The 15123-nt window shown below is 47.1% G+C and overlaps 2 protein-coding genes and 1 non-coding gene across 3 annotated transcripts; 1 reads left to right on the plus strand and 2 right to left on the minus strand.

Annotated features, from left to right (window-relative positions):
• Positions 1–1125: 1125 nt before the first annotated feature.
• pgap2 (post-GPI attachment to proteins 2) lies at positions 1126–4808 on the minus strand. Its single transcript, XM_072375336.1, has 6 exons — positions 4487–4808; positions 4008–4176; positions 3588–3837; positions 3399–3505; positions 1773–1881; positions 1126–1686 (listed from the first exon to the last, which is right to left on the minus strand). Exons 2-6 carry the CDS (start codon positions 4173–4175, stop codon positions 1556–1558), a joined length of 765 nt encoding a protein of 254 aa, XP_072231437.1. The 5' UTR covers position 4176; positions 4487–4808; the 3' UTR covers positions 1126–1555.
• Positions 4804–13279, plus strand: timd4 (T cell immunoglobulin and mucin domain containing 4). Its single transcript, XM_072375581.1, has 10 exons — positions 4804–4877; positions 4992–5067; positions 6548–6944; positions 9143–9321; positions 9439–9601; positions 10612–10707; positions 10984–11063; positions 11413–11524; positions 12910–12943; positions 13033–13279. The coding sequence occupies exons 1-10, from the start codon at positions 4804–4806 to the stop codon at positions 13115–13117; spliced, it is 1296 nt and encodes a 431-aa protein (XP_072231682.1). The 3' UTR covers positions 13118–13279.
• A 1150-nt stretch (positions 13280–14429) lies between these two features.
• On the minus strand, positions 14430–14501 carry trnad-guc (transfer RNA aspartic acid (anticodon GUC)). Its single transcript has one exon. It is a non-coding gene; the product is annotated as a tRNA-Asp (tRNA).
• Between the last annotated feature and the right edge of the window lie 622 nt (positions 14502–15123).

Here is a 15123-nt window from a genome sequence, read left to right on the forward strand (position 1 = left end):
GAACCTGGTGCCGTTCTGCTCCTTTAACCCAGAACCTGGCGCCGTTCTGCTCCTTTAACCCAGAACCTGGTGCCGTTCTGCTCCTTTAACCCAGAACCTGGTGCCGTTCTGCTCCTTTAACCCAGAACCTGGCGCCGTTCTGCTCCTTTAACCCAGAACCTGGTGCCGTTCTGCTCCTTCCCGACCATAAAGGGTCATTCTGCTCCAACCTGTCGGGATGAACCGGGTTCTGTTCGGCTGCTGGTTTAAATAAAGACACGACTCGTTCTCTTCATCATTTATTTAAACTTCATACAAAAGAACCCGTTCTCTAACGGCGAGCCGCCACGTGTGGAACGTTTCCTCGTGTGGAACGTTTCCTCGTGTGGAACGTTTCCTCGCGTGGAACGTTTCCACGCGTGGAACGTTTCCACGTGTGGAACGTTTCCTCGTGTGGAACGTTTCCTCGTGTGGAACGTTTCCTCGTGTGGAACGTTTCCTCGTGTGGAACGTTTCCTCGTGTGGAACGTTTCCACGTGTGGAACGTTTCCACGTGTGGAACGTTTCCTCGAGTGGAACGTTTCCTCGCGTGGAACGTTTCCTCGCGTGGAACGTTTCCTCGTGTGGAACGTTTCCACGTGTGGAACGTTTCCTCGTGTGGAACGTTTCCTCGTGTGGAACGTTTCCTCGTGTGGAACGTTTCCACGTGTGGAACGTTTCCTCGTGTGGAACGTTTCCTCGTGTGGAACGTTTCCTCGTGTGGAACGTTTCCACGTGTGGAACGTTTCCTCGTGTGGAACGTTTCCACGTGTGGAACGTTTCCTCGAGTGGAACGTTTCCTCGCGTGGAACGTTTCCTCGCGTGGAACGTTTCCTCGTGTGGAACGTTTCCACGTGTGGAACGTTTCCACGTGTGGAACGTTTCCACGTGTGGAACGTTTCCTCGTGTGGAACGTTTCCTCGTGTGGAACGTTTCCTCGCGTGGAACGTTTCCACGTGTGGAACGTTTCCTCGTGTGGAACGTTTCCACGTGTGGAACGTTTCCTCGTGTGGAACGTTTTCTCGTGTGGAACGTTTCCACGTGTGGAACGTTTCCACGTGTGGAACGTTACCTCGTGTGGAACGTTTCCTCGTGTGGAACGTTTCCTCGTGTGGAACGTTTCCTCGTGTGGAACGTTTCCTCGCGTGGAACGTTTCCTCGCGTGGAACGTTTCCTCGTGTTTGTGCTTCTTCGTCTCACCGAACTCACGCTGCGTCGCTCGTGTGAAGAAAACAAACGGCGACCACAGCTTTCGTGGCGCCGGCTCGGCCCGGTCCAACAGAACATTTCACTTTAAAATGAGACGTTTAAAAACCTGGAAGAACTCAGGACAGAGCGGCGCCACCCGGACCTGAGAAAAAGTGTCAGCGCCACGCCTCCTGGAATGACCAGTTTCCTCTGGCCTGAGGCCTCAGGCGTCTGCACATGCTCAGTGCGAACGCCGCACGGCGCCTCAGTAGCGCTTGTCCTCCGGCGGCGCCTCAGTAGCGCTTGTCCTCCGGCGGCGCCTCAGTAGCGCTTGTCCTCCGGCGGCGCCTCAGTAGCGCTTGTCCTCCGGCGGCGTGGCCACCATCACCTCTTTGCCGCCGAAGTCCCAGAAGGCCGTCATGTGGAAGGCCATGTTGGAGATGACCACAAGGTACTCGGACACGGCGAACAGCGTGTAGACTGCAGAGAAACAGACGGAGAAACAGGCGTAACTGCAGGCCGACGCCCCAAAGAACCCGGGACCACGGCGGCGCCGCAGGACTCACCTCCCGCCTCGCAGTAGTTATTGTGGCGTCTGAAGAAGTACGCCGCGGCCGCACAGCAGCTGACGTTGAAGAGGAAGAGTCGCAGCTTCCAGCGATATGACGTCACTTCCTGAAACACAAGACAGAGGTCAGCAAACGGACCGTGACCACGACCGGACTCCACCTGGTTACTGGTAACAGGGAATAACGGATGGAATAACTGGGAATATCTGGGAATCACTAGATGGAATAACTGGGATGGAATCACTGGGAATAACTGGGATGGAATCACTGGGATGGAATCACTGGGAATAACGGATGGAATAACTGGGAATCACTGGGCTAGAATAACTGGGATGGAATCACTGGAATGGGATAACTGGGAATAACTGGGATGGAATAACTGGGAATAACTGGGATGGAATCACTTGGACGGAATAACTGGGAATAACTGGGATGGAATCACTGGGAATAACTGCGACAGAATAACTGGGAATCACTGGGATAGAATAACTGGGAATCACTGAGAATAACTGGGATGGAATAACTGGGAATAACTGGGATAGAATCACTGGGACGGAATAACTGGGAATCACTGGGATGGAATCACTGGGACGGAATAACTGGGAATCACTGGGAATAACTGGGAATAACTGGGATGGAATCACTGGGAATAACTTGGATGGAATAACTGGGAATCACTGGAATGGAATAACTGGGATGGAATCACTTGGACGGAATAACTGGGAATAACTGGGATGGAATCACTGGGAATAACTGCGACAGAATAACTGGGAATCACTGGGATAGAATAACTGGGAATCACTGAGAATAACTGGGATGGAATAACTGGGAATAACTGGGATAGAATCACTGGGACGGAATAACTGGGAATCACTGGGATGGAATCACTGGGACGGAATAACTGGGAATCACTGGGAATAACTTGGATGGAATAACTGGGAATCACTGGAATGGAATAACTGGGATGGAATCACTTGGACGGAATAACTGGGAATAACTGGGATGGAATCACTGGGAATAACTGCGACAGAATAACTGGGAATCACTGGGATAGAATAACTGGGAATCACTGAGAATAACTGGGATGGAATAACTGGGAATAACTGGGATAGAATCACTGGGATGGAATCACTGGGACGGAATAACTGGGAATCACTGGGACGGAATAACTGGGAATCACTGGGATGGAATCACTGGGACGGAATAACTGGGAATCACTGGGAATAACTGGGATGGAATAACTGGGAATAACTGGAATGGAATCACTGGGACGGAATAACTGGGAATCACTGGGATGGAATCACTGGGACGGAATAACTGGGAATCACTGGGAATAACTGGGATGGAATCACTGGGAATAACTGGGATGGAATCACTGGGAATCACTGGGATGGAATCACTGGGAATCACTGGGCTAGAATCACTGGGCTAGAATCACTGGGATGGAATAACTGGGAATCACTGGGAATCACTGGGATGGAATCACTGGGAATAACTGGGATGGAATCACTGGGAATCACTGGGATGGAATCACTGGGAATCACTGGGACGGAATAACTGGGAATCACTGGGAATAACTGGGATTCCCCCCTGCAGAGTTGGCTCTGATGACGGTCTGTTTACCTCTGGGCTCACGTAGTGTCTCCTGATGACGTACCACAGCCTGCACGTAATGAGCATGTGCAGCAGCGAGCTGGCGATGAACACGATGAAGCCGTTTTTGTGAGCACCTGCGGACAGACGGAAACCTCAGATTAACGTGCGCCGACCTCTGATTGGAGGACAGGGGTCAGCTGACGGCGCCACACTCACTGTAGGTTTCCGTGGACGACACGTACGTGAGCAGCAGCAGGCCGGTGTTCTCGGCGAGGCTGCAGACCAGAACCAGGCCGCTCAGCAGCCGCTCCGGCAGCCTCCGGGCGAAGCGCTCGCGGTAGAAGCTGAAGTAGGCGGCGGCCACAAGGTACCGCGGCGCCGAGTGCAGGCCGATGCAGCTGCGCCAGATGTAGCGCTCCGGCACGCGGCTGATGGCGGCGCTGATGGACGGGAGGTAGTTCGGAACCTGGAACAAACCAAAACGGTTCACATTTACTGACCCGATTTCAGAGGGGAGACTGAAACAGGGTCAGAGAACACGGGTCCTGTCGGGGTGAAAGTTCTGCAGCACCGGTACCACAGGGAGCCGGGCCCTGCTGCAGCCTCGGAGGTTAAAGGTCAGCAGCGTGCGGTTACCTTACAGTGCGTGTAGGTCGCGTCCTCAAAGTGGTACAGCAGCGAGATGAAGAGGCAGGCGATGAGGCCCGTCACGGGCAGCAGAACCGTCCCCACGGCGAAGCTGGTGAAGGGCAGCCGGATGAGGGGCCGGTCCCGGTCCAGGCTGCTGTACGGACCCTGGAGCATCCTGCACAATCACACCCACACGTGTTCACTGAGCCCGTCCAACAAAGCCAGCAGCAGAACCATCACAAGCCTTTAACCCGCTGGTGACGTCACAAACCCTAACCTGCGCTCCCCGGAGCAGGAAGAAGGGATTTTTAACGTGACTGAAGAATCTGAAACATGCTGGAACCGAGGATAACTTTCCTGTTGTGATCTTATACTTCAAGCAGGCCGGTTCCAGGTATTCCAGGATGCTGGGAAGTAATCAGAACCACGGAGCTAAAAGTTAGCTGACATGATAGCAGCAGCATTTATCTCGGATTAACACTCACCTTTACAGGTGTTTGGACCGGTTCGCTGCCATTTCTCCTCCGTACAGCCCCGCCTGCTAATCCTATTAGCTTATTAGCTCTGATTAGCTCCTGGCAGCTAACGCTAGCCGTTAACTTGAGTGGATTTAACGACTAACAGCGTCTTTTTTCAGTTAATCCACGAGCAGCTTCCTGTCTTCTCTTTAATGTCACTGACACACTTTACATGCCCTCCTGTACCAGAGTTTAATGACTCAGAACCAAAGAAGAAACACTACTTTCCTTCACGTCGCCGGCATTAAGCTAGCCAAACTGTAGACGTGACTTCCGGTCATGACATGACCTTCAAAGTAAAGGTCTTTAACGGAGTTGCGTCTTCCTGCGTCAGGTTGCCTCCCTGTGGTGTCTCTCCGTGAGCAGAAGGCCTGCCTGTGAGACTCTGAAAGTAGAAGTAAAGATGTTTTAAACAGCCAGATCTTGGATTTGTCATGTCCAGACTTGCTTAACTCCCCTCTTTGTGGCCCAGTTCCCATCACATGCCACTTTGGACTCAGGTGTTCTGTCCCAGTCTGGACCTGCACCTGGACTTCCACCACAGCTCAGCACTGAACCACACAAAGTTCCTTAAAATAGGCTCGAACTAACCTGTTGTACCGTATCGTTTCCTTCCTCCAGCCCCTGATAATAAAGTAATGCTCTCTTATTAGCTTCTGATGCTAACGTGTGATCCGGCTCCCCTGAGGCTGCACTGGAAGAAGCATTTTCTGTAGAATATTTACTGAACTGTGTACTTTCAGAGCTGAACTGTCCCTCCAGTTGCTGTTTGGGCGGTTTTACACATTAAAAACTGTTTGAATAGATATTTAAAATGGAAAATCTGGTTGTGCTGTTTCAGGCTTGTTGTTTATTAAAGGCTTCCTCTGGGTGAGTACTGCCTGTTTATTGCCTGCTTAAATATGCATAAATGACAGTTTAATCTGTCACAGTTTATCTCAACGACACCTCCTTTCAAACACAAATTAAACCGCGATTAACAGAGTTTCTGCAGCTACTTTTCCAACAATGCTGAGGAATTGTCGACTGAAATGTAGAAAATACAGTGAAGAGGGGCTAAAAGACTGGCTTTAGCATGTGGTATATACATATATATGTATATGTGAATATATGTACCACATTAGACAGTAGTCGTTTTCATAGACCTTTAACAAGCTGCAATGTGTCAGTAAAGTAAAGTAAGTTTACAGCAAGTAAATAATACTGTAGTTTTACTATGTTTACTGTAGTTTTACTGCAGTTTTACTATGTTTTACTGTAGTTTTACTATGTTTACTGTAGTTTTACTGTAATTTTACTGCAGTTTTACTGTAGTTTTACTATGTTTACTGTAATTTTACTGCAGTTTTACTGTAGTTTTACTATGTTTACTGTAATTTTACTGTAGTTTTACTATGTTTATTGTAGTTTTACTGTAATTTTACTGCAGTTTTACTGTAGTTTTACTATGTTTACTGTAGTTTTACTGTAATTTTACTGCAGTTTTACTGTAGTTTTATTGTGTTTACTGTAATTTTACTGTAGTTTTACTATGTTTACTGTAGTTTTACTGTAGTTTTACTGTAGTTTTACTATGTTTACTGTAATTTTACTGTAGTTTTACTGTAGTTTTACTGTAATTCTGTAGTTTTGACCAGTTGAAGTGTTCAGGACAGATCTGATCAGGTTCTAACCTACACCTGACCCCACATCAGGTATAGAACATGTAGAACATTACTTTATTACCAGAGTGAAACTAAACAAAGAAATATAATGTTGTTATAAGCTGCTTCTACCCTCAGATTTGGTTCGGTTGGATTATGATTACAGTGAATCGGACTGAACTGAGACGGGTTTATTATCTGCTGTCCAGTTTTACTGCAAATTAAAAGGAGTTTCCGTCTGCTGCAGATCAGCTTCTGGCTCCTCCTGCACCGACATCCTGTTCACTGAAGGCTCCGGTTACATTCTTATTTATTCAGTTTGGGGAGAAAAGAGCCGAAGTGAAGGAAATATCTGATGTGAATAAAGAAGTCTTCTGTGTGACAGCGACGTCGCCACAGCGTGTCACAGCCAGACAAAGTCTTTTTGTCCTCCCTGCAGACACACTGCGTTCATCCTGCTTTACGCAGACTTTGGATCCCGTTTTATTTCTGCACATTTGAGATCATTTCAGCTTTAAATGAAGTTTTCATTCAGAAAAAACTCAAATCAAAGACTTATGAGACAAAGACAGACGATAAAAACGTTGGTCTGCACACACTCTTCGTCATCGCCACGCCAACACAGACTGACACACTGTGCGTCGCCCCTCCCCCGGTGACCCCACACCCCCGCCACAGAGTCGCTCTGTTCTGCCGCCGGACGGACGGCGAACACACACAGACTCACAGAATGGCCGCCGCATCGCCTCGGACCTTCATCACCGTCGTCCTCGTCCTGTCAGGTGAGACGTGCGCACACTGTGACATCACAGCACGCTCTGTGACATCACAGAACGCTCTGTGACATCACAGCACTCACTGTGACATCACAGCACGCTCTGTGACATCACAACACGCTCTGTGACATCACAGCACTCTCTGTGACATCACAACACGCTCTGTGACATCACAACACGCTCTGTGACATCACAGCACGCTCTGTGACATCACAACACGCTCTGTGACATCACAGAACGCTCTGTGACATCACAACACTCACTGTGACATCACAACACGCTCTGTGACATCACAGCACGCTCTGTGACATCACAGCACTCACTGTGACATCACAGCACGCTCTGTGACATCACAGCACGCTCTGTGACATCACAACACTCACTGTGACATCACAGCAGGGACTGTGACATCACAGCACGCTCTGTGACATCACAGCACTCACTGTGACATCACAGCACGCTCTGTGACATCACAGCACGCTCTGTGACATCACAACACTCACTGTGACATCACAGCAGGGACTGTGACATCACAGCACGCTCTGTGACATCACAGCACGCTCTGTGACATCACAGCAGGGACTGTGACATCACAGCACGCTCTGTGACATCACAACACGCTCTGTGACATCACAACACGCTCTGTGACATCACAACACGCTCTGTGACATCACAACACGCTCTGTGACATCACAGCACGCTCTGTGACATCACAGCACGCTCTGTGACATCACAACACTCACTGTGACATCACAACACGCTCTGTGACATCACAGCACGCTCTGTGACATCACAGCACGCTCTGTGACATCACAGCACGCTCTGTGACATCACAACACGCTCTGTGACATCACAACACGCTCTGTGACATCACTGGCAGGTTGTTTCTCTTCTGAGACGGGACTTTTCACATCAACAGGAAACAACTTTTCCTGAGTTTCATCTGTTTCTGTTTCATGGTTCAAACTGAAGCCAGATTCTAAGTTGAGTTCATTAATTAAGTTAATTAAGTTGTTCTGATAAACCTGAGGTCTGCATAAAGTGTCGCTGCTGGTAATGAGGTGAGGAACCGGAGAAGAAAGGACGAAAGCGGCCGATTTAAAAAGAATAAAAACCTGGAAACAGGAAAACTAGGAACAGAAAGAGCAGGAAGTTGTTACTGTGAGGATCTGACAAAGACCAGAGGGAATAAATACTGATGGCTGTGTGAATCTGCTGCTAAACGGAGCCTCGCCTGCATGTAAAACTCTGATCATTGATCTTAATTTAAAACGGTGATTAAAAGCTCCTTTCACCAGCTTCGGCTCCTGCCTAAAGTGAAGCCAGATCTATCTTTGGATCGTTCTCTGCAGGCTTGCTTTTTGCAGTTCTTCCCACACTGGTTGTATTGTTTGTTTTGAAGATTGTAAATGGTGTGGCTGCTCAGCATCTCAGAACTACTACAGTCAGAGCATCAAATGAGCTGCTGTTTGAGGTCCAAACATCCAGCTTTAAAACCACTGGCAGCTCCAAAGGATCAATATCTTCATATCAGACATCGATGGAGTCATTTAAGTCTTCCTTAAAAACTCTGAGCCAGACTTGATCCTTCCTGGTGATTCCTGCATCGTTTTATCTTTATGGTACTTTCATTAATATTAATATTAATTATTAATATTTGTCTAAAGCACTTTGGTGTTGAACACAGGTTTGAACATGATGAAATTAGATTTTTGTCATTTATTTTATTTATAGATGTATTTTCTGTCTGTATTTCTGTTTCATCACAAAGTTATTTATCAAACTTTCAACTAAATTATTTTATCATAAATGTTTTTATTAAATTTAAGTAGGATTCATCATCATATAAACGTATTTATTTGTCCATCGACATGCGTTTGTAAGACTAAAATGTAATCCTTGTATATATATGTATATATATAAATATGTTGTCCTTATATATATATAAATATGTTGTCCTTATATATATATATACATATAAATATAAAAATGTAATCCTTGTATATATATATACAAATATAAATATGTAATCCTTGTATATATATATATACAAATATAAATATGTAATCCTTGTGTATATATAAATATATATATATATACAAATATAAATATGTAATCCTTGTGTATATATAAATATATATATATATATAAATATAAATATGTAATCCTTGTATATATATAAATATGTAATCCTTGTGCTGCAGGCGGACAGCTGCTGTCCGTCTCCTCCTTCAAAGTGCCGGAGGGGGGCGTGGCCTCTCTGTCCTGCCAGTACTCCGTGAAGCGGTTGGGTCTGAGTCGGGTCTGCTGGGGCCGGGGCTGCGGCACCTTCTGGTGCAGCAACATCCTGGTGCAGACGGACGAGAACGGCGTCATCTCCAAGGTGACCGAAGGGTTTCAATGTTTAAAGGTTTTCCTCAGTTTAAAACTGCCAAAGAGAGTCGTTCTCTTTAAGGTCCTCGGTTCGGGCCTAAAATCAGACGATGGTGTGACCCTGCAGGTGGAGGACCGATACCGGCTGACCGGGGACATTCTGGACGGACAGATGGACCTGGACATCCTGAATGTGAGGTGGACGGACAGCGGGCCCTACTGCTGCAGGGTGGACATCGATGGCATCTTCAACGACAAGAAGGTGATCATGAACCTGAGAGTGGTCAAAGGTGAGTGTCACCAGAAGTTAGTCAGAACCGGTTCACAATGATCCAGTCCAGGACATTACAGCAGAACCTGAGCCTGGTGAGCAGTAAACAGACTTTGTGCTTCTGTAGCAGAGTCTTAGTGCTTAAAGTTGCTTCTCATTTAGAAGAAAAACATCTTTGTTACTAAATATAAACTCAGACAAGTTTCTGTAAAAAACAGAAAGGATCATAAAGAACTGTTTAAAAGTCCTGATCAGACCTAATTTTGCTCTATTTTTTTAAATAAAAACAGGAAGCAGCTGCAGAGATTCACTGAAACATGAACCTAAACCCAGAATCTGAGGCAGAAACAGAGTTTTTTTCTCAGTTCTCAGCAGCTTTAAAGTGAATCTCTGGTCTGAGCTCCTTTATTCTCCAACACAGCCTGAACCCTCTGAGACAAGCTTTCTGTCATTTCTTTAAGGAGTCTTCAGGAATAGTTCTCCAGGCTTCTTGAAGGACATCCCAAAGCTCTTCTTTGGATGTGGGCTGCCTTTTGTTCCGTTCTCTGTCAGATGATCCCACACTGCTTCAATAATGTTGAGGTCCGGGCTCTGGGGAGGATTCATCCCTCCATAAGACCTGTTGCCACTGATTTTCAGTCCACTTCTTGTGTCATTTGGCACAGCTCAGCCTTTTCTCCCTGTTTCCCTTCCTTAAGAACGGCTTCTTGACAGCCACCCTTCCATGGAGCCCATTTCTGATGAGGCTTGGGCCAACAGTAGATGGATCAGCTGAAGGTCCAGATGCATCTCTCAGGTCCTGTCAGGTCTTTGTCCATCCCTTTAGGACAGGCCTTACCCACCATCTTCATAACATTTATCTTACTTCATGGCCTAACCCACCTGATAAACCCAACGATATGTTGCTGGTCCTGCTTGGCGTCACACACCAGCTGAGGGTGGACCCAGGAGAAGGTGCCCCCTGTGGCCATCTTTAACTCTTGAAGGGTCATCCTCACTTTAACTTGCTGCCTGTTTTCTTCCTGTCAGCTCCAGGCTCGAGTCCTTCCCGCCCAACTACAACCACAGTGATGACGACTGACCGAGCCACAGAGCTGTTGACCTCCACAGCCGAGACCACGACAGGTTGGTTTATCGGTCCTGAATGATCGGGAGTCGGGAACGAGTGTCAGGGTTTCTGCCAGGGTTTCTGCCAGGGTTTCTGCCAGGGTTTCTGTCTGGGTTTCTGCCAGGGTTTCTGCCAGGGTTTCTGCCAGGGTTTCTGCCAGGGTTTCTGTCAGGGTTTCTGTCAGGGTTTCTGTCTGGGTTTCTGTCTGGGTTTCTGCCAGGGTTTCTGCCAGGGTTTCTGTCCACCTGCTCGGTCGTCACATTCCTGGTTGTTCAGATTCTGTCTCTTCGCAGTGAACTGGAAAACTATACTGTCATCTCAGCTGGACCTTCTGAGGAGGAACTCCACCCTGCTGCGCTCTGACACCGTCACCGTAAGTTACCCCCAAAAAATGCCCCAAAAACTAAACTTGAACTGTGATTGTGTAGAAACCATAAAAGATATAGAACCACAGCTTCAGAGAGTAAAAGTCCAGCTTCCTGTGAGCTGACTGACCTCTGAATGATGCTTCTGCTGTAAAGTCTGTCCGAGCTGCAGGGATCCAAACAGGAAGGAGTTCCTGCTCTGGTGAAAGCCCATTGATCAGATATCAGATACTGATGAGCGTTCTTATTGATTTAGAATTGGCACGAGTCACAATCAAGTGGGAGGAGCCAGTTAAGAGGTTACAGTAATGACCCCAGCAGGTGACGGATGGATGAAACTCTCTCTCTCTGTATCAGGTGGAGGACTCTCTGCCTTCTCTCTCCCTGCAGATCAACGCTCCCATCCTCTCTCTCTCGCTCAGCGTGTTGTTGATCGTCGTCGCCGCTTTCATCGTTCTGGCCTTCAAACGTACGTCATGTTTCCTCTTTAATAAAGATGTTTTTTTTCAAAATCAGAGAAAAAAAGGTCCAAAGTTTGGGAGCATTTCAAAGAAAAGAAAAGAGAAAATGCTGTCCATTGTAAAAGCCAGTTAGCTTAGCACGATAGCACAACCTCAACGCTACAGCATCTCAGCAGAACGCTGCCAGTTCACATATCGAGTCCACTGAGTGGAACAAACACAAGGGAACATTTCATGTTAGCATTTTAATGGAAATCAGTCTGTTGGTTAGCTGAGAAGGAAGCTAGTAGAGAACAGAAGGAAGCTAGCAGAGAACAGAGGGAAGCTAGCAGGGAACAGAGGGAAGCTAGCAGGGAACAGAAGGAGCTAGCAGAGAACAGAAGGACGCTAGCAGGGAACAGAAGGACGCTAGCAGAGAAAAGAAGGACGCTAGCAGGGAACAGAAGGAAGCTAGCAGGGAACAGAAGGATGCTAGCAGAGAACCGAAGGACGCTAGCAGATAACAGAAGGAAGCTAGCAGGGAACAGAAGGAAGCTAGCGGAGAACAGAAGGAAGCTAGCAGGGAACAGAAGGAAGCTAGCAGGGAACAGAAGGGTGCTAGCAGGGAACAGAAGGATGCTAGCAGGGAACAGAAGGAAGCTAGCAGAGAACAGAAGGAAGCTAGCAGGGAACAGAAGGAAGCTAGCAGGGAACAGAAGGGTGCTAGCAGGGAACAGAAGGATGCTAGCAGGGAACAGAAGGATGCTAGCAGAGAACAGAAGGAAGCTAGCAGAGAAAAGAAGGACGCTAGCAGATAACAACAGGAAGCTAGCAGAGAACAGAAGGAAGCTAGCAGAGAAAAGAAGGACGCTAGCAGATAACAACAGGAAGCTAGCAGAGAACAGAGGGCAGCTGAGGCAACTTGTGTTTATCGTGTTGGACTGACAGCTAATTTCTGTTGAAATGTCACCAGAACTCCCCGTTAGCACAAGCACACGATCATATTGTCCTTAATGTGTCCATCTGAGCAGCTTCAGCCTGTTAATGTGAGCTAATATTCTGAGTCCCATCAAAGTCCAACCAGAGTAAAAACAGCTCATTTTATCAGACCTGTTGAATCTGCTGCTGTTATTCTGAGTCTCTGTTTGTCTGATAACAGACAATAAAACAGGAAATAAGAGGCTTTTTAGGATTTCAGCTGCATTAAAACACAGTTTATGGAAGCAGAGACAGGAGGAGAGAAGCTAACAGATGTTTCACAGCTGGATGTTAGCTGGGAAGCTAACAGCTGCTGTTCTATAGTCCTGTTATCAGCATCAGGAGGAGGAATGATTTCACAAATCCACCCACATTAGCCTCAGACCCTGGTTGTCCTTTTTTGAACTTTACTTGTAAATCTTGTTTTGTGTTGCAGGTGGAATCCACAGAGGAGCTTTAAAGAGCGGCTGGTGAGTTCAGGAGTTACTAATTAGCTGATAACAGTGCAGATATCATCACTCTCTGACCTGCAGTGTGACGAGTTCCCTTCCTCCTCCAGCTTCTCCTCCGAGGAACCTCCTCACATCATCTACGAGATCCGCATGAGGAGACCGGTGCAGGAGAACATCTATACTCTGGACTAGAGCCTCCACCAGATAGAGAGCATCCACACAAACCGAGGCAATGGGCTGAATGATTACCAAACTCACTATGATTCAAGTGCTGTTTTTGCTTGTATTTGTTTAATTTTTTTCACGTTATCATTAAAAATGTTTTCACAGCGATGGTGTGAAAACTAAAACCTCTGGAGGTTCGTGTTTCTTTGCTTTGAGCTTCAGTTCCTCTGAATGCTGACGTCCTTCTTTGACCAATCAGGATGCTCTTCTCTTTCAGTTCATAAGTGGGAAGATGATAAATTAACACTATTCATCCTCATGGGGGAAATTCAAATTGTCCATCATCTCACAAATATACACATTCTATACCTATGAAGGTAATTAAAGACTTCTGTATGTGGCAGGACTCTGAGTTGTATCTAAAGTCCGAAGTGTTCAGGGTGAAAAGAAAAGGAGCCGATACGGTACCCTGTGGAGCCCCAGTGCTGCATTCCAGTGTTCCAGAAACACATCCTGGCATGCTGTGGTCTGGATATCAGATAGTCCATAATGTCAGGGAGGAGCCCACCCAGAAGCTTGTCTCAGTAGGAGAGGCTGTTAAATGGAGAAGTCAAAGAACACGATCCTCACACATAAACCAGGCACGTCCAGATAGCCATATGCCCGGTGCAGCATGTGCAGAATCACATCCTCCACTCCTAAGCGTTCATGGTAGGAAAACGGGAAGGTCAAGATCCTCAGAAACCTGCAATTTCATGTGATGGACAAGGAGCCGCTCCAAGGTCTTCATTATGTAGGATATCAAACCAGTTGCTGCTATCTGGGCACCGGTATGAGACAGGAAGGCTTCCACAGTCTCCTGAGCTCAGCTCTCTGCTGGGGGAGCTGCTGTAGTGGAGGGATGGCAGCAGCTGATGGTGTCGGCCACAGAGGTGGTGCAGGGGAGCCAGAGGTGGAGGGAGGAAGATGTGTTTTGGATCCCAAACCGGGCTCTGGATATATCACAGCAGTATATTGGTTCTTATCTCCAAAAGCACAAACTTTATTACTTTAGGGTCTAAAAGTTGTTTTCCGGTTCTCCAATGATTTTGTTTAAGATCATTAAAATAGAGAAACAGGTTAATGCCTGAAGCAGGCTATGCTATAATTAATTTTCTGATTTTAAAACAACCATTTCCAATAAGAAACTTGGGGCCGATGCCTTTAGTGATCCAACTACAGGGGAATTACTCTGCATATCTGTCAAAGTCCACGTGGGGCTGGCTTATAGTTCAAACTCAGATTTAAGAGGAGAAGTGTGATTTTCGTCCAGATTATTGTTAGGAAAAAAAAAGGATGCCTCCCCGTCGGGGAATCGAACCCCGGTCTCCCGCGTGACAGGCGGGGATACTCACCACTATACTAACGAGGATTGGCATATATACGCAGGGCCCAGATCTGTACATAAACTGCACCTCGGAAACCGACACCTGGGTCAGTCAGTCCCGGCCCAGGATGGTGTGCTCAGAGCCCGAGCCGCGCGCCACAGAAGAGCCACCGGGCAGAGCTATAGAGGATATACATATGTACGTATATACTCTATAGCTCTGCCACCGGGGAAACTTCCAGTCGCTGGAATCGAAGCTGAGTTAGGGGGGGAAGGAACGGAAGTTTATATGCTGGTTGATTTGGGGGGGGCTCTTTAAAATGATCTGAAAGAAGAGGCAAAAAGTGATGTCTCCTGGACTGGGGATTGTTTAGCTAAACGTCCCCAAACCGTTTCCCATTCATTCTCTGTGGTAGCGCTAAACCACTACGGGTGTAATGCGCCCTCCGGCCACTGCCGCCGTTTGGCGCTGTAACCGGTCCAACTTCCGCCTCCCTCGCAGACTCTTCATTCAGTGGCAGGAGGAGAGACTATTGATCCCTGGTGGGAAATTCTTCTTAGCACTGTAAATTGCTTCGGTTTGTATCTGCCAATACCTTATTTTTCTTTTTGATTGCAATAAATGCCTTTAAATGAAGCTGTATGTGTATTTTTAAGGAAAAGGATA

Source organism: Leuresthes tenuis, unplaced genomic scaffold (genome assembly GCF_036924035.1).
Source record: "Leuresthes tenuis unplaced genomic scaffold, fLeuTen1.0.hap1 SCAF_21, whole genome shotgun sequence".
In the NCBI taxonomy this organism is placed as follows: domain Eukaryota; kingdom Metazoa; phylum Chordata; class Actinopteri; order Atheriniformes; family Atherinopsidae; genus Leuresthes; species Leuresthes tenuis.

Coding starts and splice junctions, on each gene's coding strand:
- pgap2 (XM_072375336.1), bottom strand. CDS start 4,175: ATGCTCCAGGGTCCGTACAGCAGCCTGGACCGGGACCGGCCCCTCATC. Junction 1,882..3,398: donor GACACTACGTGAGCCCAGAG/GTAAACAGACCG, acceptor CTTGTGTTTCAG/GAAGTGACGTCATATCGCTG. Junction 1,687..1,772: donor TAACTACTGCGAGGCGGGAG/GTGAGTCCTGCG, acceptor GTTTCTCTGCAG/TCTACACGCTGTTCGCCGTG.
- timd4 (XM_072375581.1), top strand. CDS start 4,804: ATGACCTTCAAAGTAAAGGTCTTTAACGGAGTTGCGTCTTCCTGCGTC. Junction 5,068..6,547: donor TGGACTTCCACCACAGCTCA/GCACTGAACCAC, acceptor TCTGTGTGACAG/CGACGTCGCCACAGCGTGTC. Junction 6,945..9,142: donor CGTCGTCCTCGTCCTGTCAG/GTGAGACGTGCG, acceptor CTTGTGCTGCAG/GCGGACAGCTGCTGTCCGTC.